The following is a 17,088-nucleotide window of genomic DNA, read 5'->3' on the forward strand; positions in this document are numbered from 1 at the left end:
ACTTGATTGGCAGTTCCCATTGTGGCTCAGCAGGTTACGAACCTGACTAGTATCCATAAGGACGTGGGTTCACAGTGGGTTGGGTTAAGGATCCAGTGTTGCAGTGAGCTGTGGTATAGGTCAGAGATGAGGCTTGGATCGGGCATTGCTGTGGCTGTGGCGTAGGCTGGGAGCTGCAGCTCTGACTCGACCCCTAACATGGGAACTTCCATATGGCACAAGTGAGGCCCTAAAAAGGCAAACAAAACAAAACAAAAACCAACCTTTTCTCAAACTTGCTATTGCTCCCCTGTTGTAACAGGGCTCAGGCAAGTTAGGAGAAATGGACATAACCCAGCTGACTATAACTCACAATAGGAGTTGTATGAATTGTTGTCCAATGGAGGCTACACAGCTCCTACTTTCCAAAGGAAGCCTGTTTTTCAGCCCATTACCGACAAGAAATGTCCACACTGACACCTGCTGTATACCAAATGATGTCTGTTTGATAGTAAATGTTAAAACACCTATCCTAAGGCCGAGCAAATAGGAGGTGCTTCATAATTTGGTCTTACCCACCATTCCCCTTTGCTGTCGGCCTTGACTCTGACAAGTCCAACCGAAGCCAGGGGTAGCTGTCCCCTCCCTCCTTACCCCCGCAGCCCTGACACAGGGGCCCTCCCGGCAGCCTTTTCTATCTATGTCACAATGTACCATAACCTTTAAGAAAGGACTGGATGTCATTTGTTTGACTGTGACACTAGCCACCTAACAGCCATATGTCTGCATCCAAAGACTTACGGCAAATATAAGATTCAGGAGCGCTAGGTTCCAGGTTCAGTCTTGCCTTTAAACACCTATTTAAAGTTGGGCATTTAGCCTCTTGCTAATTCAAGTCTCCTCATTTGTAAAATGCAATAATATCTACTCTATACAGCTCAGGGTTATTGTAAGGAAAAATGTAGATAACTGATATGAATGTGCTTTGAAAACACTGAGTGAATTATTTCATAATCTGGGTTAAAAAAAAACAAAAAACTTTTAGGAAAAAAAACCCTTTAAATTAAATGGCCACACCCGCAGCATATGGAAGTTTCCTGGGCTATGGATTGACTCAGGCTAGCACAGCCGTGGCAATGTCAGATCCTTTAACCCACTGAAATTGCACCAGGCTGGGGACTGAGCCTGAGCCTCCACAGTGACTCGAACCACTGCAGCTGGAATCCTAACCCACTGAGCCAGCAGGAAATCCGAAATCAGCTATTTTTGAGCTGTCTATTGCCACAGAGCAATTCAAGAAAATACCAGAAAATGCTATGTGCTTATAAAGTTACACGTGCTGATTTTAATATCTTGAAATTCATATAGTATCATCCAGAGAGTCTAATGTTTTTCAGATACAGATGCAGACTCCATGGTCTCAATAACTCCACTGCTCTTCCAACAAGGGATAATAAAACCTATCCCCAAAGACTGTACTGAACATATATTTTACATGTACACAGGTGTTTGTTTCGCTATAGCATTTGGCATGTCACTGAAACTCCTTCCTCCCCTCGGTCGACAGTTTTAAATAACACAGCCCCTTCTGGAGTTGAACTGTCATTTTTGGAATACACTTTTTAGTGGCTCCTTTGCAAATACCCCATAATCCCCAAATTACATACCTGTGATATTAGACAAAGCCAAAGAATCCATTGAATCGCGAACACTTTGCTCTGGTTTCAAGTCTGACAGACACTCCAGGGAATCTTCATACCACTGTGTTTGATCATGATTGTATCCCGAAGCCCCGTGGTCCAGATCCAGTTCCTGGAGCCTCCGACTGCTTGCAGGGCCCGGGTGGCTGCCATAAGCAGAATCGCCCAGTCCATCTTGTGACTGTGCCCAATACATATCAGATTGGTATTTTTTACTTGCAAGGCTCTGGTTATTTTGCTTCAACTCGGTCTTATTTTTAACCATGTTATCAGATAACCAGTGCTCACCAGCTCGCATGTCCAGCTCACCGGGCTGCTGCTGAAAGAGGCTTTTATCACCAAACTTGAGGAGGAGCTGGGTCATATAATCTTCATGCTCAGCCCATTCTTCGGGGTCCTCTGGGGTTTCGTGCTCTACTCTGCCTTTCCAGAACTCCTCGTTGACAAAACCTGCTCCTTGCCTGGAAAGACTCAGGTCGTCCAGTTTCCGAGAAAGGGTGTCATCAGCATTGCCGGAAAGGCCAGGAAACTTGTAGTTCAGGGCAGGGGATAAGAGGAGAGACTGTCGACACTGATCTGCTGACCGGCTGCTTTTGCCCATCCGGACACTCCTTCTGGAGTCTCTGGATCGCGCCGACTGGAAGGCAGAGTCGGAAGAATCCGAGGCATGCACGTCTTCACCGAGGCTGCACGTCTTCGAGCAGTAAATCTGCCCTTGTTTGGGAAGGAAAGGACATCCCAAGAGAGAGGCTTTGCACTGGGCGCAGGAAAAGCAGGCCTCCGTGGCGTGCCAGTGCTGCCCGTCGTAGGTCATCTGCGCGTGGTCCACCCCTGTCCCGAAAAGGGATGAAATAAGGGGTTAGAGTTCCATCTTGAAACAAAGGAAGGAGACAGAGAAAAGACACACGGTGGCCAGGAGGGAATGCTCGGGGGTGATGGAATGTCCTGGATCTCAAGAGGGCCGTGAGGGACACAGTGCAGTTAATTCTCACTACCTGCAGATTCCGTGTTTATCAACTTGCCTGTGTGCTAAACTGTATTTGTAGTTCTAAAATCAGTACTGGAGTTCCTGCTGTGGCTCAGTAGAAACAAACCCAGCTAGTATCCATGAGGAAGCGGGTTCAGTCCCCGGCCTCGCTCAGTGGGTTAAGGATCTGGGGTTGCCCTGAGCTGTGGCATAGGTCACAGATGCGGCTCGGATCCCGCGTTACTGTGGCTGTGGTGTTAAGTCGGCAGCTGTAGCTCCGATTGGACCCCTAGCCTGGGAAACTCCATGTGCTGTGGGTGCAACCCTAAAAAAAGATTACATATATAAATAAAACCAGAGCTTTCAAGGGCACCCACGAACATGTGCAGAGGGGTGAAAAATTAGAGTCAAAACATGCACATGTCCCAGCCAAGGTCCAAGGGCACTCAACCAGCTTTTGCTTCAGCGCTCACCCTTTTACACAAGTGGCTGATTTAGGAACATGTTTCTGCCCCCCCTCATCTTTAAGCCTTCTGTTGGGGATTTTGCTGTTGGAAATGGCCCAAGCATAGTGCTGAACTGCTGGCTAGCGTTCTTAAGCGCAAGAAGGCTATGAAGTGCCTTACAGGGGTGATTCATGGGTTTGGTGGGGTTTTGGCCACACCTGCAGCATGTGGAAGGTCCTGGGCCCAGGATCGAACCTGAGCCACAGGAGCAACCCAAGCCGCTGCAGTGATAACACCAGATCTTAAGTCACTGCGCCAGAAGAAAACTTGATCTACGTGTTAGATTAGCTTTGTTCAGATAGTGACGGAGCTGCTGGCTCCAGTTTAATGTTAATGAGTCAACGATGTATATTAAATAAGGTGTCTTTAAACCTAAACACACCTGATATACGATTACATACAGATTGGTTGTTGACCATGTTGTGATCGGAGGCTCGCAGGAACCTAACCCATGTTCCCTGGCGGCGATGGCTCAGTATCGGCTGCTTCAGTCTTCACGGCGACTTTACAGGACAGAAGCACCACAAGGGATGGGAATGAGGGTTTGCCCGCTTATCAAAGCTCATCAAACCGAAATATTTAAAACCTCTGCATTTCACTGTATGTAAACTAAACGAAAAAGAAGCCTGGAAAATGCGAGACAGACTAACAGACAGGTGACAGAGCCAGCAGGCCGGGCCATGGACGCACCAATATGCTCCCCGCAGGTCTCGCAGTACTCTGCATACAAGGACTCGAAGCAGCCACAGCAGAACGGGCGGCCATCCTTCATGATGTACCTCTGTCCCCCTAGGACCGTCTCACACTCCAGGCAGCAGAAGTGTTTCATGTGCCAGTGGCGACCCTCGGCTTCTGTGCACTCATCAGCAAAAATTATCTTTAAAAAGAAACACGAAACCAGAAGAAGAAAGACAATCACTCTGAGCCATTTAAAAAGCCTAGTCGGTAACTGCCTGTTTTCTGGGCAGTTGACAGACACTGGATACTGACTCTTCAAAAAGGCAACTTAGCAAACTTTCTTTTCTTACAGCCTCAAGTTTAAATCTAACTTGATTCAGCTATGAAACAAAAACAGAGACTGAAAATGTTCAAAAAGAGGAGTTTCTGTCACGGTGCAGCAGAAATGAATCTGACTAGGAACCAGGAGGTTGAGGGTTCGATCTCTGGCCTTGCTCAGTGGGTTAAGGATCTGGCGTTGCCGTGAGCTGTGGGGTAGGCTGGCAGCTACAGCTCTACTCAGACCCCTAGCCTGGGAACCTCCATATGCCGCAGGTGCAGCCCTAAAAAGCAAAACACTCACTCACACAAAAGAAAATGTTGAAAAAAAGAAACTAAGTGCATGCTTATACTTTAAACAAGAAAAGAGAATTCTACATTGGAGATAACTCACTTGGTCATAGTTTTACTCTGGCAAAGAATACATGAATATTAAAATAATTTTGTGTGCATGTCTTAACAGAAAACTCATTAAAATGGCTTGTGGAGTCAACACACGTATGGCATCTGGATGCTGGATTGTGTGAAGCACACTTGTGTAGATAACACTCCTTTGACCTGTTGGCCATCTCCAGGTTAAGGACTTTTAAATTTTTTAATATTTTTTGGTTTCAAAAATTTTTCAAGTAGCACAACTCTGAAAACACTTAAAAATCAGCATATAAAAGTAAAAACTGAAAGTTTACTGTCACCAATTGAAGTAGACTAGGGCGATAGTGACTAAATGCAAACAGGTATCCTGGAGCGGATTATGGAATAGGAAAGAGACATGAGCAGAAAACCTGACGCGACCTAAAGTCCGTAGTTTAGTGAACGGTATTATGCCAAAGTGAACTGCTTAGTTTCGATGCATATACCATGTTTACATTAAGATATTAGCCTCAGGAAAGCTGGGAGAAGGGTACTCAGGGACTCTGTGTAATATCTTTGCAACCCTTCCATAAATCTAAAATTACTTAAAAAAAAGCTTAAGGACAAAATTTTCCTTTCACACCACCAGCCCTTCCTGCATGCCCCAGGAGTAAGCACTGCTAACTTACTGTTTGCCTTCACAAATATCCTTTCTGAGGGTTTACAAAAATGTATACAATCCTGCCCTCACGCCCCACACTGTTTAACAAAAAAATAAGATCCATTGCTACCTACTCTTCTTGCAACTTGCTTTTGTCTCATAACCCATCGGGGACATCCTACTTCTCAAGGCACAAAGACACCTGCTACCTTCCCTTTATTAGCTGCATCTTATTCCTCTACAGGGGTATCTTAACAATGTACCCATAGTGCACAGGCAGGAGAGAATGATGTTTTGCTTGGGGAAGAGCAGTGGAATATTGGCTTGCTCGAAGCTTATTGTTTCCAGTGTTAAGGGGTGAACTCTTTTACCTCATCACATGCTGAACACCGGGGTTTGAGCAGTTCGGCGTGGTGCCTGCCACAGTGAATTTTTCCATCCTGATAAAAATAGATGAGGTCGACCAGCAGCTCGTTGCACGTGAAGCAGACAAAACAGGATGGGTGCCAGCACACTCCGGGGCCCGCTCGGGAGGCGAACACAGCAATTTCACCTCCATTTATCTTCAACCCACACTAAAAACAAGAGGATGGGGCTTTGAAATAACCCTTTTTAAATTTTAAGACTGGATTCTCAGCCTTTCCTATTTTATATGACATCCGAAATGTGTTGGGGAAACTTTAATTTTTGTCCTCTCCTGCTAGGGATTGCATAGCTCTTTGAATAGCTCTTTGATGCTGGATTATCTGTGATGCTCCACTGGAATAAACATGCCTCCGATAGAACTACCACACTGGACTATTTCTAAGAACAGCCCCCTGGTGGATGTCTCCCTGCCCTGGGAATGTCTTCATTCTGTCCCTGCATTTTTGGAACACTAGGTGTACCCCAGCACCACCCTCCACGCCAGAACCCCCCGAAAGGCAGGATTTCGCCCGCTGTTTACATAAGGGGAGGTTGCCTCCCCCAAACAGGACAGCCCATTGTCAGCATCAATCCCCATTTAATAAAAAAGCTAGATTGTCTTTCTGTCTCTTAGTTTCAGGAGGCTTTTAAGGCCAAGGCCCGTGCTGGCTCTGCCCCCGACCTCCAGCTGACCCGCTCACGAGCTCCTCCTCCCAGAACAGGCTACCTGCTCGCACACAGCATGCATCACGGCTCTGGACAGAAGTTTAATCGTTCCTCTTCCGAGTGCCTCTTTCTTCCGCTGAGCACTGAATACTTGCAGCTCTTTTTTCTCCTCTTCACTCAAAGTCTGGCAATACCGCACCTTCGCAGAAAGGAAACGAAGAGAGTGTCAGGAAATAAAATGGCAAGGGTGGCTGGCCTGTCCCCACGGACCTCCAGTTTAAAATGACCCCGGGCCTTTAAAAAGACATCAGCTCTTGCAGCCTCTCCAGCAAAATGGAAATGCAAAATGAAGGAAGAGTCTTTTTTTAAAAAAAGAAAATATGCAAGGTTTAAACTCTTACCAGCAAAGACACTAAGAAAAGGTAAGACATCAACCTTTCCCCAAAAGGTTACAATACAACGTGTTAACGGCCACTTTCATTCTCGAGTGGCATTCAAAGCATCTGTGGGCCTGAACCACCATAAAGCAGGGACTCCGGGTGAAGAGGCAGGGAAATTGCGGGCATTTGCAGGCTCCTGATAATCAGTGGGTGGCTGCAAACACTATAAAAACCAACTTGTGTTAAGTTTATTGCACTGACACCCTCTCTTAAAGAATGGAGAGCGGTACTCTTTACCAAAGAGCCCTAGCCAGGGAGGAGGAGCTGGGGTTTATGGGAGGCATCTCCATGCTTAGGGTGGATTTTTTTTTTTTTTTCCTAATTAGTCTTCTTCCTGTTCTTTTACCTCATTATCATGTGGTGGCAACTGGTACAAAAGCTGTTTGATCCGGTGTTTCTCTCCAGGGCTGTTAACATAGGGAACCTTTTCTTCTGGTAAGCAAGCAAAATAGAGCTGGATCTGAGGGAGAGAGGAGAGGACACGTCAGCCCATGGGAAGCAAACACATTAGCTCATTCCACCTTAAAAAGATACCTGGCCTCTCAGGGTCTGGGTTTGGCCTCTGACAGGATTTGGCTTCTCGGAGCTAATGAGAAGACCAGCTGAGCCCACTCAGCAGCCCTGCACACCCTCCGGAGAGCCGGCATCCAGCTGCTCAATTGCTCTTCGGGAATGTGATCTGGAGTGACAATTAGGGGCATCCTTAATTATGCACCATAAAACACGCATGCTTCAGGCTACTCTGCGTAGGTGATCGCCCCAGGGTCAGCCAGGAGAGTTCTGCATGACTATAGGACATGACCGCACAGGCCGTGTGACACTGTGCAAGATCCAGCTGCTACACAAACACACGGAATCTGCTCTCCAAATGTGCCACGATACAAAGACAAAAGCTGTTCTGTTAAACTTGGTAAACGCTCCCTTATCAGGTTTTTCTCAAGCTTCAGCTTTCTTTGCTTCCATGGGTGTCCTTTTCTAAATACCTGGAGTCAGCTTCCCCAAAGACACTAGGGGGAAGCCATATTAAGCTGTACTTAGTTCATTTTGAAAGGAGAACTCAGTCGGTTTTTTTCCTATTGTATCTAAAGAAACATCCCTTCCGGAGTACTGCAAAGGATACGGCAGTGCTGAGGAAGAATGAAGAAAATTTCAAGGCAAAAAAACAGGACACTAGGGAAGTGAGGGCCTGCTGGCTTCAATCTTAGTTTATCTCCTAAAACCTCCTCACTCTAAGCCGCAAGAAGGATTCTCTCTCAATAAGGAGTTTGTCAAAACATTGCTTTCCTGCCTGGAGCACAGCTCTCTGCCCTCTCCTACTGTATCAGTCACAGGACTGATACAACTTGTACAGTTGTCAACACTGAATACAAGCTACAGGTGTATACACCTGTGTATACACATGTGCCAAGAATCGTGCTGGCCCCAGATGAAGCAAGAAGCCCTCTTCTCAAAGGAGTTCCCACCAATCGGGCAACACAACCACAATTCAGAAGCAAACATATGCCCAACCGGATCCTTGGCTTTCAAACTATCTTGGCCCTTGTATCCACCATGACTAATTTTTAACAAGTTCATCTTTGTAAGGATACTGGGAAGCTAGAAACAGGTACACAGACTGTTCTCATCTTCCTAAAAATAATACAGCAAGACACAAAATTAGCTCTTTAATTTTTTTCCTAGTTCAAACTGTGAGACAGAATCCTTCATGTGTAAAGTTATCAAAGGTCAAATCCCGAGCAATAACCCTTCAGATGGTCTCTTACAGCTTCTGCATCTCCTCTCCTCCAAAGCAAGGGCGCTGCTGAGAGCCAGCATGGAAACTTTCCTCTTACCTTTTACTACCTTTTTGTTGTTACTGAAGTTCTTAAAAAGGTTAAATTCCTCCCTCACCCTCCAAAGGGTCTCCCCAGAAATCCAGATGACAAATGCACAGGCAGGACTCTGGATTTTACTCATTAGGGCAAAAACAGCATCCCTACAGGGCTTCTGGGTCCAAGCGTACAAAAGGGATTGAAAACCTGCATTGAGAAACTAAGTGTGACCTTAAAAAGCAACCACTTAAAACCATCTAAAAGAGAGTGAGGCCGGGAGTTCCTGCTGTGGTGCAGTCGTTAACGAATCCGACCAGGAACCATGAGGTTGTGGGTTCGGTCCCTGGCCTTGCTCAGTGGGTTAGGGATCCTGCGTTGCCGTGAGCTGTGGTGTAGGTTGCAGACACGCTTGGATCCCGTGTTGCTGTGGCTCTGGCGTGGGCCAGCAGCTACAGCTCTGATTAGATCCCTAGCCTGGGAACCTCCATATGCCATGGGTCTGGCCCTAGAAATGGCAAAAAGAAAAAACGAAAACTCTTTAAAACATTAGATCACGTGGGAAGCCAGGAAGGCGGGTGGCTAGCCTGGTACCTGCTCCGGCCTAAGGCCCGGAGGCACCCAGGCGTACTCCTCCAGCGCACAGCCTGAGTCGTCGTCCGACGTGGAGCTCCGCTGGCATGCGAAGGCGAGTTTGCTCATCTTGGGCTCCATCTCCAGAGGCAGGACCACCGAGTCCCACGACGGCTTCTCAGTCACGGGACATCCAACAACGGCTGCTGGGGACAACAGTGCAAAAATGAAAGAGAGGCACCTGAAGGCACGCTCTTACCCTCCCAAAGCTTTTTTTTTGGGGGGGGGGGGGCACACCCACAGCATGCGGATGTTCCCATCAAACCCGCACCCCAGCTGTCCCTGGTGCCACAGCAGCAACCACGCTCAGCTCCCCCGTCTGCTCCTGCTGAGCCACCGGGAACCCCGCCCTCCGAGAGTTTTCACTGGTGCTCGCTCCCACACAGCGGGGCCCAGAGAAAGGGACCAAGTTACTAGTGTCGCCAACCCCGGCCCTGGGACCTCAGAACCTAGGGCTGCCCCGGTTGGAAAGAGGCCCCTTACCAGCTCAGCATTTCAGAAAATGCCACCCAAACTAGTTTATTTCCAGATGCCTTTAAAAGGTGCTTCTCTAAACTTTACAAAGGTTCTCAAGAAAACTGCTTTGCTGACTTAACTTCCCACAAATGAAATCCCTGCGAAGCCCCAGGAGGTGTAGACGGAAGTCAGGTTGGGTCTCTCGCCCTGCCCACTACTGTGTGCCATGAAGACTGGCTCCAGTCACCCCATTTCCTCATCCAGTTTCCCAACAGAAGCAGGGTGCCTGCACAGAGTGGGTCCACTGGGCCGCTGTGCTAAGGTTTCAGGTTTCCAGTACAGTTTGAGAGGCAGTGAACTTGAGTTGACTCATAGAGAGGAAAAGGCACAGTTAAATCCTTACCCAGCACATTGAATCCACAAGCCTTTACTATCTACGGGGTAAAGTCAGCCAGACATCGACTGATGAGTTCCTTCAACAGAAAGGCATGGACTCGGAGCACCAGGTTAAATTAAAATCCAGTTTGGTGACTGTTAGTGTTGATCTGTTACCATTAGGCTTTCACTGACAAGCTCTGCAGCATCTACCGTGTGTGACATGCTATCAGCCGGCTGCTGGCTCTGACACGCTCCTCAGATGAAGGCCTCCAAAGACACCAGCCCCTGACCTAAAACCCAGCAGGCACTTAGAAATCGCCATGTACGTCCCGTCTATCTTTCTAATGGTTCTTAAAAATTAGCCCTCATCCCCAGGCACTAAGAAGAAAAAAAGATACAAGCCTTTTAGAATCAAGTGCAGTTTTTTGTTTTTTTGTTTTGTTTTGTTTTGTTGGCTTTTGTCTTTTTAGGGTCACTCCCATGGGATGTGGGGGTTCCCAGACTAGGGTTCAGATCAGAGCTGTAGGCACCGGCCACAGCCACAGCCCAGCCAACGCCAGAGCTGAGCCGCGTCTGCAACCTACACCACAGCTCACAGCAACGCTGGATCCTTAACCCACTAAGCAAGGCCAGGGATCGAACCCAAAAGCTCACGGTTCCTCGTCAGATTTGTTTCCACCACACCATGACGGGAACTCCTAGAATCAGATGCAGCTTTTTAATACCTGCCCCTTTCCCGCCACCAAAAAAGAAAGTTCTCGATAATTAGCCCAATCCAGTTTTATATATGTCTGGTCTATAGTCCTCCACTTTACCAGCGGAGTTATCAAAGGGTACGCAACCCAGCCCAATTTTAAAGAAAACACGGCACAGGGAAGGGACGTGACTTGCCCAGGGTCACGAAGCTAAAAGCCAATCTAGTCACACCGCGTGCCTGACACATCGACTTCCAGACATTCCTCTGCTGGAAAAGTCTCTCATCTGTTTCTACAAGTGGGAAAAACAGTGGAACCTAAACGCTGTCAGCCTGAGACTCAGCCGCTTGTCCGAATCTCTCTCAATGTACCTTGAAATACTGGTGTGAGAGTGTTACCTATTCAAACCCATGAGTGTTAAAACCTGGGATTCTTTTATCAATCAAAGGATGCTAAAAAATTAAAATGTTAACAGCACACAAATGGGAGGCTAAGCATCCACTGGCTACAGTCTCTACGAGATGTAGGAATAAGGCCACACAGCAGCTATTAATCCAACTATTACCTTTCTCTTTCATTCACCTGGAACCAAAAGTAAAGATGACCCCGTTTCCTGCCTCAGCACTGGGAGGGTCTGACCTTTTAAACAGGATATCATCTCACAGGTGCCGTTCATTCATTCCCCACTTAGGAAAGGGTTCCTGATCATCTGCGCATTTCTTTTACGCCTCAATAAATAAAGGATGTGTTAGGAGTTCCCTGGTGGCCTAGTAGTTAGGACTTCGCACTTTCACCTGAAACACTGCAACCTGGGTCCAACCCCTAGTCTAGGAACTGAGATTCCACATAAAGCTGCTGCGTGCTATGCCCCCCCCAAAATTCCTACATGTCCAAGGAAGAGAACGAGAGGTTAAGAATTTAATTAGGAACTCACACACCCCCACCACAATGCCGGCCTTCAATGCAATTTAATCTAAATCATGAAATATGCACATGTGTTCCTTGCCAAATCTGGCTGAGGATGGCGATGCCATCCTTGCAGAGACTAAGAACGTAAGAATTGAATGCCACTATTTTAAAACAAGGGTAACGCCACACATTAAGATAAACTGCATTTTCCAAGCTAGCACAAAGATGTAGACGGCCAATGAGCCGACTTCAGCTGTATTCCCTGATGAGCATTTTCTGGGAAATGGAGAGTAAACGACCAGCCTCATTGAGGTAAATCACTTTAGCACTACATGCCATGGCCCCATCCTCCCCATCACCGGGACGGGTTGCCACGTCTCCAGCCTGCAACCCCCACGTCGGTCCGTGCCAGCGTCGCCTTAAACTGCGCTGGCAGCTGTTACTCACTGGCAAAGTGACGAATACAACATGAAAGACACGGGCGAGGCTCTGAGGGTCCCTTGTGGGCGCTCTGACAGCCAACTCCTCTGTGCCTGGCCTGGTGTGATCGGTGTTAGGACATCTGATCAGCACATCAACCAACCCCACCAGGATGTGTCCTGCTGAAATCAGGAGAGAGCTGAGCCTCAGCGTGATCCGCCGCAGGTCAGCTGGCCAAGGGCAGTGGCCTCAGAACCCGGCTCATCTGTGACCTCTCAACCCCCTCAACTCTGCACTGCCTCCCTGGTGGAACCTTTTCTTTGCTGCTACACTGCAGACACTCACAATGACACAACTGGACAGGGGATAATCCGCTTCACCAAGAGAGGGCATTTTAAGGAGAACATACAGTCAAGAAGGATTACAAAAATTCTGTGGCCTCATGAGCTGTGGCTTCAGAGTTTTTAATTTGGAGAAACCCTCTCTTTTTCCTTTATATCAGAGGCTAAGTCCTTAAAGAGACAACACATTACATGCATCAGTAGGTTCTAAGAACAGGTTCTAAGAGCTGGCCAAAAAATTAACATTAAAAAAAATACAAGTTACATAGCACGGCCTCCACTTACCAGGCAGTGAGTGGCACAGACCCTACACGAACGCTGGCTCCTTTTTCTCTACCTGATAACATGAGAACTTGAAGCTGGATTTTTTCTTTGTTCCTTCTTCTTAAAAATCACCTGTGCTCGTCAGCAGCAGACCCACAGAGTATACTGTTCAGTATGTCACTGTCTCAGACCACTTTGTATGAAGGCAGCTGACTGCTGAGCATGGTTCTTGCACATGCAAGAACATACACTATATGGTATCTGCTTTGCAGCACAAGAGGGCAGCCTGGCCATTCCTTATGCTCTGGGTGGTGATGAGGGCTTTTCCTAATGACAGCTACACGTGGTGGTTGTTTGCTTTGCCAAAATACCACCTTTTAAGGCCAAACACAAAAGCTCGGGTGAATCACATCTAATAGGAAAATTCCACTCATGCCATTTCCAGGTGTTGTCTCTTAGGGTTGATCATGTGAAACAGGGTCACCAATCAGGTCTGCAAATCAGTTGAATAATAATGGAAAGAGCATTATTTGAAGTTGGGGGCTGATACAGAGTGAAATAGTTTTTCAAGAATTTTTTGGCAGAACCACACAGATGGACAAGAGTGGCCCTGTCCTGTGCCTCCTCCTTTACCTATTTTGAATGTTATTTGCTTATTTATATAAATTTTTATTTTGATGTAATTTCAAACTTCAGCAAAGCTGTAAGAAGAGCAAGAAACTCAACAGCCTTTAGCCCAGACTCATCACCTCTTTACAATTTGTTTCATTTACTTTATCTTCCTCCTCCACATACACACACACACACACACTTTTGTGGGAACCATTTGAAAGTATTTTTTTACGTTCTCTAATCTAACCACATTTAAATTAAACATGGTATCTTTAAAAAGAGTTTATTAAAAAAATAAAACTAGGTGCAAGGTAGATGCTGGAGAGAAACAGAATAAAAAGCCAAAAGAGCTCAAACCATCAGTATCTGGTGCTTATTCTAAAGGCAGGTCTATTGCCCTGGTCTTGAAATGCTGTCACAAATGGGGTGAACCTAACACATGAATGCCACGCATGCATGAACCCTTCTGTGCCAGGTTTGCCCCTCTCTGTTAAGGAAATGCATCGGCAGGGGTCCCACCTCTCCGATGTCTTTTATGATTCTGAATGTAAATAAGTCTCATAAAGCAGGGAAATGATATAAAACAGTTTTCAGGGATGGGCTTGTTCAGGTTTGAAACAGAGTCTGACCTTGAAGGAAACATGCAGGGGAAGCAACATCATTAAGAGCTAGTAACACCGTCAAAGAGGCCAGAGGCTGGGTAATGAGAAATGCGCTATTTTTCCTAGAAAGATGGGGATTCTGGTGGGAGTGCTCCATGCAAACCATGCAACAAAGTGGAAGAGTCCCACTCCCCCTCTTTGTCCTTCCTTTCCCTCTTCCTTCCAAACAGTTAAAGAGCTCCTTCTCACCATTTAAAAGGACTCAGAGACAAACAGCTCGCAGATGTATGACTTCTCAATCATCATATACTTGTCAAGAAAACAGCTGACCCAAGGGACAGGCACAGGGCACTGGGGACACAATCTGGCGCTCTCAGCACTCAGCAGGCTCAGCCCTGAAGTCTTCAGACCTTTGACAAGTCACCAAACATCGTGGGGCCTGGTTCTTTAATTTTTTTTTTTCTTTTGTCTTTTTAGGGCTGCACCAGAGGCATATGGAGGTTCCCAGGCCAGGGGTCCAATCAGAGCTGTAGCCACCGGCCTACGCCACAGCCACAGCCACGCCAGATCCGAACCATGTCTGCGACCTACACCACAGCTCATGGCAACACCAGATTCTTAACCCATTAAGCGAGGCCAGGGATGAAACCTGCATCCTCATGGTTACTAGTTAGGCTCGTTAACCACGGAGCCATGATGGGAACCCAAGGAGCCTGGTTCTTTAAAACAGCAACTATTTTCCCTCCAAAGATGGTCTAAGGATGCGAAAATTTTAAAGAGTAATTATATGAATATAAAGAATTAAAGCTATCATGGACATGTGCCATTGGCACTGTTACTTCTGCTCTGATTATGCACATTTTCTTGAAGCTGACCGGTAACATTTGGAATAAGAACAAGACCGAATGCTGACAGAAGAGGTTCAGCTTTTTGAGTTCGAGAGGCTCTAGCCTCTGTTCTGAAGGGCCAATAATTCTGGTAAACTATCGGCCACCCTTCCCAGTTCCCTTGGAGTCAGCTCCTAACCAGTCCCTACATAAAATCTCCGACACCAGCGCACACAGCTTGTGGACACAGAAACACATGCGCACCCATTCGTGGTGGTCAGTGGAGCATGGCAGGGTCTTTCCAGGTGTTGTAGGTGGAGCAACAACTGGGAGCACCCAGTATATAACCGGCTGTGAGGGGGCAGCACTCATTGACTAAATGCATTCATTGAAGGAGGGGGGTTCCTTGTGAAACTGACTTTCCAGATTCATCCACTCAGACATGCATCCTTAAAGACCATTACTGAGTGGTTCTTGAAAGTAGCAAAAAAAAAAAGGCAACTGACAATTTTCCATTAAAAGCTAGAACTTAAAACTTTAAAAAAAAAGTTTCCATCATGATAAGAATGTTTCCAAATTCCATTTGGAATGTCCCTGCTTTCTTTAATGCTGGGAGGTGTGTAAACTGTATGTGATTTAGCCTTTGGCTGATCACTGCTTTTTCATTTTGAGTAGAAAATGAACAATTAAAGAACACTGCTTCAGGATTCAAGCAACAGGAGCTCTCAATTATCCATGTGGCTGGGAAGGACCTGGGAACACAGCAGTTGAGGGTTATCTCAAGATGCAGAGCTGATGTCCAGCACTGCATGGCTTCAGACATGTGACTTTAATTTGTTGTTTTCAATATTCTATAAATTAGGCGACTACAGCTTGAAATGTTTGTTGAAAAGTGCACAGAATAATTATGTAGTGGACAAGGGTTTTAGCATTTTTCCCAGAGGTACAGTGATCACTGGTTAAGTAAGATAACAGAGAATGTGAAGGTGTTACTCAAACTAAAAAGCTGCGTTATTATTTTGCTGTGTTATTCTGGCCATTTGGAGTTTCTACTGGGCTGTATGCTGCATCTTGGACAGTGAAGGATTATTATTCTGATTGGCCTTGACATATACATAAAGGAGCCTTTACTGCTTTTCCCTAAAAAGCTTAACAATATGAAGGTCTAGAGGCAGTCAAGAGTCAACATTTCACCGGAAGACATACTCTTCCAAAGAAGCAGCAATAGAGGACAATGGCAGCAGTAACTAACATTTTCAAGAACTATACATCTTAAGCAGAAGACTTCGGACTTAACCCTGCAGTCAATGGGAAAGAACAAAAGGCCTTGGAGTACAGGGGTGCCGCTCCTGGTCTTAACACTGATATTAGAGCAATGGTCAGAGACGTGAACAGGAAACTGGGAGGCGCCTATTAGCCCACTGTCATCAAGAGAACCTAAACCTGGTGGCTTGGGGAGCGTTAAAGCAACCAAAAAGAAAGGTGAAAATGGGGTCAAAGGTTTGAGTCCTGGGTGATTGAAAGATGATGCACCAACATGGAAACACGACCTGGACAAATCAGAAGGGGAGTGAGGGGAGTTCCCGTCGTGGCTCAGTGGTTAATGAATCCGATTAGAAACCATGAGGTTGTGGGTTCCATCCCTGGCCTTGCTCAGTGGGTTAAGGATCTGGTGTTGCTGTGAGCTGTGGTGTAGGTCTCAGACACGGCTCGGATCCCGCGCAGCTGTGGCTCTGGTGTAGGCCGGTGGCTACAGCTCTGATTAGACCCCTAGCCTGGGAACCTCCATATGCCGAGGGTGCAGCCTTGGAAAAGACAAAAAAAAAGGGGGGGGGAGTGAGGATTTGAGAGCCTTGAGGAAAGTAAGTTCAGCCAGGTTCAGACTGAGGTTATAGCTGTACATCGGTTCTGGTATGGTCCCTATGATTCATCATTTTCTTGGACCAACTCACCAGATCCAATCAAAATCATGCAAATAGAAAACAATAATTTTCACGTGCCTGCCACTGAATAATGAAGTAATAATGAAGTCCAAGGTCACAGCCCTAATTACGAATACTTTTCCCAATGAAATGCCACTCTAGTTCCTATGAGAAGACTACCGTAGCATTGCAGGATCCCCCATGAAAAAGTATTGTCCTATGTGAACACACCCGGGGAAGATAGAGGTCCTTTGATCACCAAAACCCAGAACAGATATCAATTTGTGAAGTCAGTAGGGCTCACATTCCCTACGTGTCCCCTGCTGCTAAGTGCCATCCTGTGGGCCACAAACTGCTTAACAACTTCTCTGTTAAACTGCTTGTTAACAAGTCCTTTGTACATAGAAGATGCAGAGCACACGCACCCATTCAAGAACTACTCTAATTCCGCAGGGCTAAATATGCAGGTGAATTAAATTTAACTACAGACTAATTTGGTAGTAGAGAACGCTGTAACATTTCCACGCTTTTCAAGACACAAAATATACAA

At 46.5% G+C, this 17,088-nt stretch overlaps 1 protein-coding gene and 1 long non-coding RNA gene across 16 annotated transcripts in view; one reads left to right on the top strand and one right to left on the bottom strand.

Annotated features, from left to right (window-relative positions):
- Positions 1 to 17,088, bottom strand: part of PRICKLE1 (prickle planar cell polarity protein 1) — a 118,852-nt gene that overhangs the window by 3,353 nt on the left and 98,411 nt on the right. For 6 of the 15 annotated variants that reach the window (XM_021092559.2, XM_021092557.2, XM_021092564.2 and 3 more), the window contains exons 2-7: positions 9,074 to 9,258; positions 7,018 to 7,131; positions 6,293 to 6,430; positions 5,532 to 5,735; positions 3,843 to 4,029; positions 1,647 to 2,510 (exon numbers count right to left, since the gene is read on the bottom strand). In XM_021092559.2, the coding sequence (XP_020948218.2) occupies positions 1,647 to 2,510; positions 3,843 to 4,029; positions 5,532 to 5,735; positions 6,293 to 6,430; positions 7,018 to 7,131; positions 9,074 to 9,193 (1,627 nt within the window). In that variant the 5' untranslated portion in view covers positions 9,194 to 9,258. Of the gene's footprint in view, positions 1 to 1,646; positions 2,511 to 3,842; positions 4,030 to 5,531; positions 5,736 to 6,292; positions 6,431 to 7,017; positions 7,132 to 9,073; positions 9,259 to 9,971; positions 10,645 to 10,761; positions 10,991 to 11,206; positions 11,347 to 12,596; positions 12,928 to 17,088 lie in introns of those variants that run through there. The other 9 variants (XM_021092560.2, XM_021092558.2, XM_021092562.2 and 6 more) reach the window with 5 other exon arrangements.
- On the top strand, positions 6,200 to 10,105 carry LOC146403477 (uncharacterized). The gene is made up of 2 exons (XR_014804099.1): positions 6,200 to 6,653; positions 7,241 to 10,105. It is a non-coding gene; the product is annotated as an uncharacterized LOC146403477 (long non-coding RNA).

Source organism: Sus scrofa, chromosome 5, assembly GCF_054392235.1.
Source record: "Sus scrofa isolate SSC_HxYL_T2T_F1_AM1 chromosome 5, Sscrofa_HxYL_maternal_Yorkshire_Landrace_v2.0, whole genome shotgun sequence".
Classification (NCBI taxonomy): domain Eukaryota; kingdom Metazoa; phylum Chordata; class Mammalia; order Artiodactyla; family Suidae; genus Sus; species Sus scrofa.